The sequence below is a fragment of the Pieris napi genome, chromosome 19 (assembly GCF_905475465.1).
Source record: "Pieris napi chromosome 19, ilPieNapi1.2, whole genome shotgun sequence".
Taxonomy (NCBI): Eukaryota; Metazoa; Arthropoda; class Insecta; order Lepidoptera; family Pieridae; genus Pieris; species Pieris napi.
The window spans coordinates 805,051-815,919 of record NC_062252.1 but is presented as its reverse complement, the minus strand read 5'-3'; the positions used below and the strand labels follow the sequence as shown (position 1 = coordinate 815,919).

Genomic DNA, 10,869 nt, shown 5'->3' with positions numbered 1-10,869 from the left:
TTTATTAATAATAACCAGTACTATAAAGAATCTACATAATATTACGCAGTTTTGTTTCCAATGTTTCGTTTAATGCAAGGAAATAAAATTAGTTTTTCGGATTATAATGGGCTTTTCTACCTATGTTATAAGTACATGTCACCTAGTCTCATGTAACTTTAACGGCTGTATAAAATATATATAACTATTGTAAGACTACATCTTCTCATAGATCTAGCAGCCATTTACAGCGTAAGGCGTATGATTACGAATCAAGTTTCGATTAATGTTAACCAGATGGCAGTATGTTCAATAAAAATGTGATTGTACGAATACAACCGTAAATTAATTTATAGGAGATCGTTACATAGGAAAAAATTAATACAAATATATAATTAATTTATATTCATTTCAATGTAATACTAATTTTTAGATCGCTATATTATTATGTCTATGGTTACTTAACTGTAGTGGTAAAATGGCAGCTCTAATCAACGTGGTAAAAAAAAGTATGAGAATTGTCTATTCGCCATCAAAATGGCGTCATCGAAGGAAACTTATTGTTTGTGTGGTCAACCATATAATGTTGGACAATTTATGATAGAGTGTGACTGCTGCAGAGAATGGTTTCATGGAAGGTAATTCCGAATAAGTATAAATTTCAAAGTGAAAGTGGTACTGTGTGTGAAGAAAAAATAAATCAATTGTACAGCACTCTGCACTTCGGCCATCATGTTGTCTATTATGTTTTATGCGGTTTTTATATAATTATAAGTGATTATCGTCTTTTATGTGTACATTTAGTTTAACTATAGTCGTCTCGTGATAAGTTATGAATGTGTTTTCACGGTTCGCCTTAGAACTATTTGTTTACATTCTTGGTCACCATGGAGTCTTGATGTTCGCTTTTTCTGGGCCTTTGTCAAAATTTTATATGTCCTAAATCCATAGAACTACATTTCCTAACCATTATAAAGTGCTACTTAACATGTAGATTCTATTTATTGTGGAATTATAGCCATATCATTTGTCACATAAAAATGTAACACTAATTGTTTTGTTTTCAGTTGTGTAAATGTAAAAATATATCATTCAGATGATATAGACAAGTATCACTGTCCAAAATGTGACCCAACATATGGCCCTTCTATCTGTAAGTATTGTTTAGTTTATTATTATGCAATATTATGTATTTTATGCCATTAATAAGTGAGATTGATCGTCAATATTGTTTTTTTTTATATTTGTTAAGCAATAAAATTGTATTTCATTAATTATAATGATCTTAAGATTAATGTGAATGTTGCGTATTGCTAAAAGGCTATCATTATAAGATAATAGTATTCATAGTCACCTTTTCTATTGCAGCAAGAATCCCAACAAATAATCACAGAGCAGATCGTTATGAAATTGGAGCTGAAACTCGACCTTCCCAAGCTGGGACTCCAGCATGGGTGCGAGCATTGGCGGCCAGGCCATTGAGACCAACACAAGCCGCCTTACAGAGAATCCGTCCTGAACAGTTTACCGAAGAATTTGTACAGGATAATGGTTTGTGGTCTTTTCTTGCAAAATACGTAAAATTATAAACAAAACAAATTAAATAAATAGATAGATTTTTTTATTTATTTTTATTTTACATATGATTAGTGGCAACCTTAATATTTATATTTAAATCATCTGGGTCAAAACCACTAGTCACTAGTCCATTGAAATAATTTCATATCAAAAGCTGACATTAGCGGCTTTTCAAACAGGAATTTACCTGCGGGGAATTAATTATGAATTATACAAATACATGGTTTAAATTCAAACTGGTTTAAATACTGTTTCAAAACACCTTTTTTGAGTATGCCTACCCTGATTACAAAATATGCTTTTTTAAGAGGTTTTGTAAAATGTTCCCAGTTGCCTCTTCTTTTTATTTAATTATTACAATTGTACTATATTAAACTTGCAACAAAGTGGTAATAAATAAATAATTTTCAGGATTCACTAGACCTATCATGTTTCACAGTAATGAGGGATTGGACATGAAAGTCCCGAATTCTGCATCATTTAACGTCAGATCAGTTTTAAGATTCTGTGGTGCACAATTGGAGGTGAGTTATCCCTGCATTACTTTGTTTCTAACAAAACTAAACTGTTCCATGCCAAAGTGTAATAGTATCTAATTTCTAAAAATTCAGATAGATTACTATAGAATTAGTATTTATGTGAGGTCTTGTGCCTGAATGAAGAATGTTAACGCTGGTACTTCATTAATTCCTTAAAAAATTTTGCCCTTTTCGTTTAAAATGTTTTTTTTTTACAATTTTTATATAAATTTCAGGTGGAAGTGATAGATGTAAGAAAACAGTCAACCCTCAGAATGCCACTTTCGGATTTTGTAGAGTACTTTGAGACACCTCCGGAACACAGGGACGATAAAGTATTGAATGTACTTAGTTTGGAGTTTAGTGAAACGAAGTAAGTAGAAAATGGATTTAGATTGTAATTATAAAGCATTTATACCAAAATATAAGCTCAGTCTTTTTTTAAGAATTATTTCAGAATAATTCTGCAGAATAAAAAACGCATATTTTATTGAATTTCCTATTTTAATGTTCATTATGTAGTTTCTTACAAGTGTTACTAATTATAGTAGTAATTGGTTTTTTTTTTCCTATTCCATGATTCACAATACCTACTTCTAATGATGATAAAACATTCTTACAGCATGTCGCCACTAGTAGAGCCTCCAGGTTTAGCCCGCCGTCTGGATTGGGCAGAACGGGTTTGGGCGGGCGGCGCTCCTGAAGGCCGGCCCAAACCAGCTGTACAGAAATACTGCCTTATGTCAGCGGGTGGATCATATACGGATTACCATGTGGACTTTGGTGGTACCACTGTTTGGTACCATGTATTGCACGGGAGAAAGGTTAGTGTATATGTATTTAATATATCCACGGGAAAAATATACTGATGTGATATAATTAATTTTTCTTGGTTCTAGGAAATGAAATATCTGATGTGTAAAACAGCTTTTTAAATGTTGCTATACATGAAATTCAATTCACTTTCAGATATTCTACTTGGTACCCCCGACATCAACCAATTTAGCACTTTATCAACAATGGAGTGCTGCAAATAATCAAAATGAGAAGTTCTTCGGTGATATGGTAATACAAAAATCTTATCGTTTATTCTATTCATGACATTTTTAATCAAAGCTTTGATGAGATTGTCCTTTAAAAATAAAGTGTATGGAACACAACATTGGTTGTTGCTTTTAAAATTGAAGAATACATATATACACAGAATATGCCTTTTGAAACATTATTATCAGTGAAATAGATACATAATGTGCTGCTTCTGCCTGACAGGCTGACCTATAACTTGGAATTTCCAGGTGGAATGGTACGGAACTGCAGAATTATGTGCCGGTGAAACATTATTTATCCCGTCTGGATGGATACATGCTGTATACACTCCATGTGATTCACTCGTGTTTGGGGGAAATTTATTGCATTCGTATGCCATTGAAATGCAGTTGCAGTAAGTTATAAAGTTCTTTTGTGGGACCGTTCAAGTATTACGTAAGCAGATTTACTGCAATTTATCCCAGCTCTCAAAAATAATAGTACATAAACGTATTAATTTTTTGAAGAAATCCTCGACATTTTCGTTTTCAAGCTTAGAAAATGTGGGTAATATGTGTAATAAAGTAAATAATTACTATTGACGTAATCACCAAATAAAAAATAAATAAAAAAATATGTTTATTATGGAACATAAGATACAGGTATCACTTATTCCACGTCATTAAATTTGAATTTGTAGGCATCCCTACTCATCGGCAAAGAAGACAGAGGATGTAGGCCGAGAGAAAAAGCCGGCGTAAAAAACTCTCGGTACTCTTTTAAAATAGCAAATCATCAAACAACACTTATTTTAAAACTAATATGACAAATTAACTAATTCTCCCCCCCTCCCCCCTATAGAGTTTACGTAATACTTGAATGGCCCCTATGTCAGTGAGGCCGGGTTAGATGTATTTATTTGTATGTAGCTTTAGACTCTTGAATTGGGCTTTCTAAAAGTAGATTAGTTTTATAAATATGAAGAAAAATTATGAATATCTATTCCAAGCCCAAGGCTTAATGTCTGAAAAAGTATGTACTTTATGTTATCAATATTCAAATTTAAATTAATTGAATGGGACTTACTTTAATCAATAATTAATTGATGAATACTTTTTATATAATTGAACAGCCACCAATTGTTTTACGTTTAATTAAAGTTAATTTTGTTTTTTACCATACTTTAGTTAAAATTTACACCTGTAGTAATTAAAAATACATCTCCGAGTGATAATTTGTTCACTTGGTTCTGATAAATAATTAAATAAATATAGGTAATTTTTTTTGAAGGCAATGCCTTAGCTAAAGCTATTTATTGTTTTAGGATATATGAAATAGAGAGCCGCGTAGAAACGCCGACAATGTTCCGGTATCCATTGTTCGAGGCAATGCATTGGTACGCTGGAGCTCATTTATTGGCGATGCTGAGGAGACATAATGAAGAAACACAGGTACGCTTTTGGGGGCATTTACCAAATATTTGGAAAAGTATTTTATCATGCATGAATAGCATCCTAAATATTGTATCGAACCAGTTTACCTACCATTGACAAAATGTGTAAGCTTGTAAAAAATATAATTTCATTTACTTATTTAATTTTTAATTGCATTAAAAACCCAGTAATATGATACCACTTAAGAGTGGGGTTTCATTGCCCCAGATAAATTAAAAACACGATTTTTTAAAGTGAACGTCACATCTTTTATTACCAATAGAAAAGTAGAAAATGGCGGATTGTTTACAAATTTCAATACATTACACAAAACTTTAATTTTTTTGTAAAAATACTTAGACGCGTTTCCGCAGCAAAACTCACTTGAAGGTGTTCCAATGAAGGTCCCCCGAGACTCCTACATGATTAGTATCATCAAAAAAGTGCGGTGACATTTAAAACTGTTACCGCAACCACTATGAAGAAAAACTATAACTATGTAACTTATACAAACATAGCTTGATTTATTTTGTTTATTTATTTCAATTTATTTAATTCTATCTGGCTCTGACTTTTTTTTTGTTCAATTTCGATTCTGGCTCAATTTTTTAATAATTCATGTATTATTTTCAGGACGAAGACTTTACGCTAAGTGAAAGCTATATTCCACCACCACAAGCTGATTTACCTCCATTATTACTGCGCGGGATAAAGATATTGTCAAATGCACTTAAGGAATGGCACGCTTTAAAAAGTGTAAGTTTTAAAACTTTATTAATTAAACGTCATTTTACGGACGCTGGTCCCCACACTAGGATGCTCGTCCCCACACTAGGATGCTCCTGTGTTTGTGGATGTCCAGACTGTTTCGAGGTACAATAAAAGGGCAACGGAATTCTTAAAAATATACTTTTGAGTTGGATTTTATCTGCCTAGAATTCAATAATTTAATTTTCAAACATAAAAATTTCTTCGATTGTCCTGATACACCATGTCTAATACATTAAAAATATGTTTACTGTATCTAAATTTGACGACTCATTGGTCTAGTGGTTAGTAACCCTGACTGCGAATCCATGGGTCCCGGGTTCGATCCCCGGCTGAGACGAACATCGATGTGATGAGCATTTGGTGTTGTGCTTAGGTTTTGGGTGTTAAAATATGTATTTATATGTCTATCTATCTATAATATGTATATATATCCATTGCCTAGTACCCATAACACAAGCTTCACCAGCTTAGCATGGGACTAGGTCAATTGGCCAAAAAAAGCCAATCTTAGCCATTGTTGCACTATTACTTTAGTATAATAATAGAAGATCCAAAATTTCTACACAACAAAGCAGTATAATGTCAAACATCAATTGTGACATTTGATTCATTGTTTGCAATTGCTAGAGAACTAAACAGTCAGACAAAAACAAAGGGAAAAGATATGATATATAAATATAAAATAAAATGAAATGAAATTCTTACCATATTTGTTGGTCCTTCGATCCGGATTCAATAAACTGATTAACTTGTTAATCTAATTACAGACGGACACTGCGAAGCGTGACAATGTTCCGAAATGTCTTAATTCTGGACAACTTGTTAGGGAATTGTGTAAAGAATTACGGTTATTGGAAAAACGAAACGGGAATAGTAAGGATAAGGTATGTGTTAGTAATACTATTTATTTTCTTACCTTGTTTACATTATTTTATATAGTTAGCTATTATATCCGGAAAACTTTTATTTGTGCATTCAGAGTTTCTATGAGAATAGATAGAATAAGATAGACGTTAATTAATCTCAATTTACATACTAAAGATCATCTCTGTTGGAAACTACTATTGTTTTGCTCTACAATTACCATTGCTTGTACTAATTATTATAATTAACATTTCAGGATAGCAAAATTAAAAACACATCGCCCACAAAACCAACTAATAGGAAGCAGCAGAATACTCAAAAGAAATCGTTAAAACTAACTCTTCCCAAACCAATAATGCATATGACTCCAAACACACAAAATGGCGACTATATAGAAGAAAAATTATATGCGGACAAATTCTATATTGATAACAAAGAGGTCACATTCACGGACAGATATTCCACAGATATAAAATATGTAGCCGATGCAAAATACGTCAACGATGTCAAGTACGTAAATAGTGACGTGAAGTACGTAGTTGAAAAGGAAGTTCCCGAGAAGTTTTATCAAAACTTTGAGGTTGCTTACCAGGATAATGGCTATGAAGAAAGACAAGAGAAGAAAAACTTGAAGGTTAAAGTGTAAGTTATATTTATTACTTAACGATACTATTACAAAATGAATTTAAGTATTTTTGTAGGATTGAAAGAAATAGCAATTTATAAAAATTATCGACCAATTCAAATCGAATGCTAATAGAAATATCATATGTAACTTAAAAAACATATACAATTTAAATTAGAGTTCTTTTAAATTAGATGGTTAATAAAAACTACCCAAATACTGAAAAGTGTACCGAAAAATTGTTGATTGCCAATGATCTATCTTTCTAATATCTTTCATAGAAATTCAGATAGAAACTGATACTTTCCACCTTCCAATCCTTAGAATCGATGTAATATATACATATACATTTTTGTTTGTTTGTCTCGCTAAAACTCGAGAATGGGTTATAATGATTATGATCTTCAAATATTTGTGGAAGTTCAGGGAAGGTTGAAACAGTTGTAAACATAAATAATAAGTAAAGGAAAATGCCAAAAAACACTGAAACAATTAAAATCAATAATAATCATCCACAGATCCCCATCATCATCACAAGAGCCTCCACCATACAGCCTTCCTGAACATTCAATACTCAAGTCTCACTTGATCCGGTCTGATCGACTCAAGCCGATACAACAATGGACCATTTCAAAGAAAGACATCGGAGATTATCACGAAGAAGTGTTGTATACTAATGAGAATCTTCAAGCCAACGTACGGTTAGAGGGACCGGAGATCAGCTATGGACCTGGTGAGTTATTAGAGAGAGAGAGGCTTTTGAATTTGAAGGCTTGTAACAAATACCTTCAAAAACTGTTTCACTACCAGAATTCAATTATAGCCCTGGTACCAGGGGTACAGCCGAATTAGGGAGCGTTCAAGTATTACGTCACGCGATTTTTTGAGATTATTGACCCCCCCCCCCCCCATGTTACGCGCCGTAACGTTTTTCTGTACCCAATAGTAAAACGTGTGACTATTTATACCTAAAAGTTACCATTATGTGGTGTAAAGTACTGGAAAGTCGAAAATAATATTAACAATATACGCGTAATTCAATCCACGCCCGCATCATAACGTTTTACAAAAGGAAAAAATTCGTTACGTAATACTTGAACGCTCCCTTATACGGTAATACATATATAATGTATTTAGTAGTATATTGTACATATTGTGTGGGTATAACTATATGCATTTCCAAAATATAAAAATAAATTGCCGTGCAAAGGTATGACCAGTAAAGGCCTCCATTTTTAAGATTAATTTTCTGTAACAAGTTCTGGATTCAGTGGTTCGGTCAAAAGCATTATATTATGACTTCATCGTTTTGACTATTGCTTTAAAATATTAAGTGTTTTTTTTAGGTATGTACTCAGCAGAGGATATTCAACAAGACTACCAATACTCAGAAACGGCTAAACCCGGCTCATATCAGCAGTATGGAATACAACCGGCCACTGAAATTGCATATGAAACCTATCAGCGGTATACAGATGTCGTCCCAGCGCATCAGGTAACATTCGAGAAATATTGTTTATACTGAATTCTAGAAATTAAAAAAAAAGTCTAGTGTTAAAAGTGTTTTGAAAATTTTATAGTCGAATGTATTATCAGCCAATACTGCTCTTTATTGAGTTCCCATATATATGTTAGATGATTATTAAGTCGTGACTAAAAAAATTATCAGTGACACTACAAGCTTTTATGTCTGGGCCTCAGACTCGTGTATCTGTATCCTGATCATTTGTTTTTCTTAGTAGTTAAGTAGGTGATCAGCCTTCTCTGCCACACGCGCTTGGCTTTTTGGGTCTATGGTATGCCGGTTTCGCGCACATAGAAAGTCCATTCGCGCACGGATTAGATCCTACGATTGGAGGTACGAAAGTCGAAAGCGATTTAAATATATTGAAAGTGAATAATTTAGAAAGCTTTTTTTTCACACAGGGCGCGGCGTATAGTACGTCAAGTACGCAATCAAACGGCGTATACGTACCAACGCCCGCGCACACGCAACTGCCTTCGTACGAGACGGCGATCGCACATCAGTACCAATACGTGAGTTAATGATTAATATTCAAATCTTTATATATATAATTCTTCTGTGAGTGTGTATGTCACTGAACTTCTCTCAAACGACTGGACCGATTTTGATGAAATTTTTTGTGTGTGTTCAAGGGGATCTGGGAATGGTTTAGATTCACAAATCAGCCCAACAGGTGGCGCTGCAGTCGGTACTTTCATACTTTAATATCCTAATAGCTTGAAATATCATGCAGGACAACGTCTGTGGGGATATATATATCATAAAAATATAATATAAATATAACAGGGCAAAAACAGGCAGGAGGCTCACCTGATGTTAACCTGGTGATACCGCCAAGGACACTCACATTGCCATAGGGCTCGCAAATGCGTTGTCAGCCTTTTAAGAATAGGGACGCTCTTTTCTTGAAATACCCTAAGTCGAATTGGTTCGGAAATAAATCGGTTTGCAGCTGGTTCCACATTGTGGTGGTGCGTGGCAAAACCTCTCTTAAAACCCTCAATTGTGGAACAGACGTCGAGAATCGAGGTGATACGGGTGGAATTTCGTATTATATCTCGACATCAGATACTTCCTTACTATAAATAGGTATTATTACCACCTTCATAACAGTACCTCTAAATTTGTTGCAGTATATTATAATTATGAATTTCTTTTCCCTGCTATGCTTAAAGATGTTTGACTACATATTACTCTAAAGTAAAGAGGTTAAGTTGAGGTCTAAGGTTCGGATTTTCACACAAATTTCCCTTGGTTAAATGCGATATCCATGTTGAATCAATGGCATCCGATGCCGTGGGAGGGCTTAGGAGGTATTTTTAGTGGGTGGGTTTCTCCCTTCTGGTTAGCAGAGGCACCCCAGATTACCAGTCCCACAGTCTCCGCGATAGTGGCTCGGTGCTGCATTTTTACCTCCTCTATAAAAAAAAAAGCTTATACACATTTTTTTTTTCAGGTAATACAAGAACCAAAAGCACCAGAAAACACTCCCGCAACGCCAGTTCGTCGGTCAGAAAGGGCTGTAAGGCGGAGAATGTCAAATACGTACGAATACGAAGATGGGGATTTGTATGTGGATGAACCGGCTCCAGCGAGGAGGAGGCCGGCTAAACATAAACATAGTCATAGACAACATTCAGGTACCAATTAAAATTACAGTAGAACCTCGATAAGTTAAAGTCCAAGGGAAACACAAAATATTTTAAGTTATAGAGCTTTTAAGTTATCAAGGGTCTATGTTAGGTAAAGGTTAATATAGAGGTATATAACATGTACATGTATGTTTCTATGTACCCTTGCTCCCATTTTTACTCGAATGCATCAGAAGGATGGGTTCAATAAAATACTGAAAATTAAATATGTAATCATATTTATTCACATTACTTACATTACATAAAAATAAAACAACAACTAAAGGTTTAGTCTACTTTAAAAAATCTGTGATTTTCTTTTGTTTTAAAAAATTCACTGTTTCTAAATCGATTTGATTTTCAATGTCAAATAGAGAGGAGAATACATTATCTTTTATGTTGCTACACTGCTCTATAAATGATCGTACAGTTGTTAAAGCTCTTTTTTTTTTAAGAATTTAGATAAAGCAAACAATAGGTAATGTATTGTTTACGTTAACAATACATAGTAAACACGTGCAAGCAATAAATACCGAAACCATTTGTTTGACACTCTTTCAAAATGACTCATTCACAAACAATTTTATGTTATAGAGGTTGTGGAAACATTTCTTTTAGTTACTGAGGGCCTATACAGAGATTATTTATTTAAGTTATAGAGGTTGCGTATTTTAAGTTATAGAGGTTTTGGGCTCTGATGGGAAGGGAACATAGTATTTTTTGAAGTAACAGAGGTTTTTATGTTACCGAGGTTTAAGTTATCGAGGTTCTACTGTATTAACAGAGATTTGCAAATTTACGAATTAATTAACCTCAATTAATTTGATTTACTATCACAATAAAAAAAAATACTAAGAACAATTAATTTCTAAGAATAGCAAGTATTATTTTTTAATTAATACAAAAAAATAATACTTAT

The 10,869-nt window shown here is 33.4% G+C and overlaps 1 protein-coding gene across 2 annotated transcripts in view; it reads left to right on the top strand.

Moving 5' to 3' along the window:
* Positions 1–501: 501 nt before the first annotated feature.
* LOC125059129 (histone lysine demethylase PHF8-like) overlaps positions 502–10,869 on the top strand; it is a 23,047-nt gene continuing 12,679 nt past the window's right edge. Inside the window, exons 1-16 of one of the 2 annotated variants that reach the window (XM_047663354.1) lie at positions 502–617; positions 1,047–1,132; positions 1,348–1,530; positions 1,969–2,081; positions 2,312–2,448; positions 2,698–2,899; positions 3,045–3,140; positions 3,371–3,516; positions 4,426–4,552; positions 5,168–5,290; positions 6,073–6,189; positions 6,426–6,811; positions 7,313–7,527; positions 8,141–8,289; positions 8,721–8,831; positions 9,776–9,959. In XM_047663354.1, the coding sequence (XP_047519310.1) occupies positions 517–617; positions 1,047–1,132; positions 1,348–1,530; positions 1,969–2,081; positions 2,312–2,448; positions 2,698–2,899; positions 3,045–3,140; positions 3,371–3,516; positions 4,426–4,552; positions 5,168–5,290; positions 6,073–6,189; positions 6,426–6,811; positions 7,313–7,527; positions 8,141–8,289; positions 8,721–8,831; positions 9,776–9,959 (2,476 nt within the window). In that variant the 5' untranslated portion in view covers positions 502–516. The remainder of the gene's footprint in view (positions 618–1,046; positions 1,133–1,347; positions 1,531–1,968; positions 2,082–2,311; positions 2,449–2,697; positions 2,900–3,044; positions 3,141–3,370; positions 3,517–4,425; positions 4,553–5,167; positions 5,291–6,072; positions 6,190–6,425; positions 6,812–7,312; positions 7,528–8,140; positions 8,290–8,720; positions 8,832–9,775; positions 9,960–10,869) is intronic. The other variant, XR_007118608.1, reaches the window with a different exon arrangement.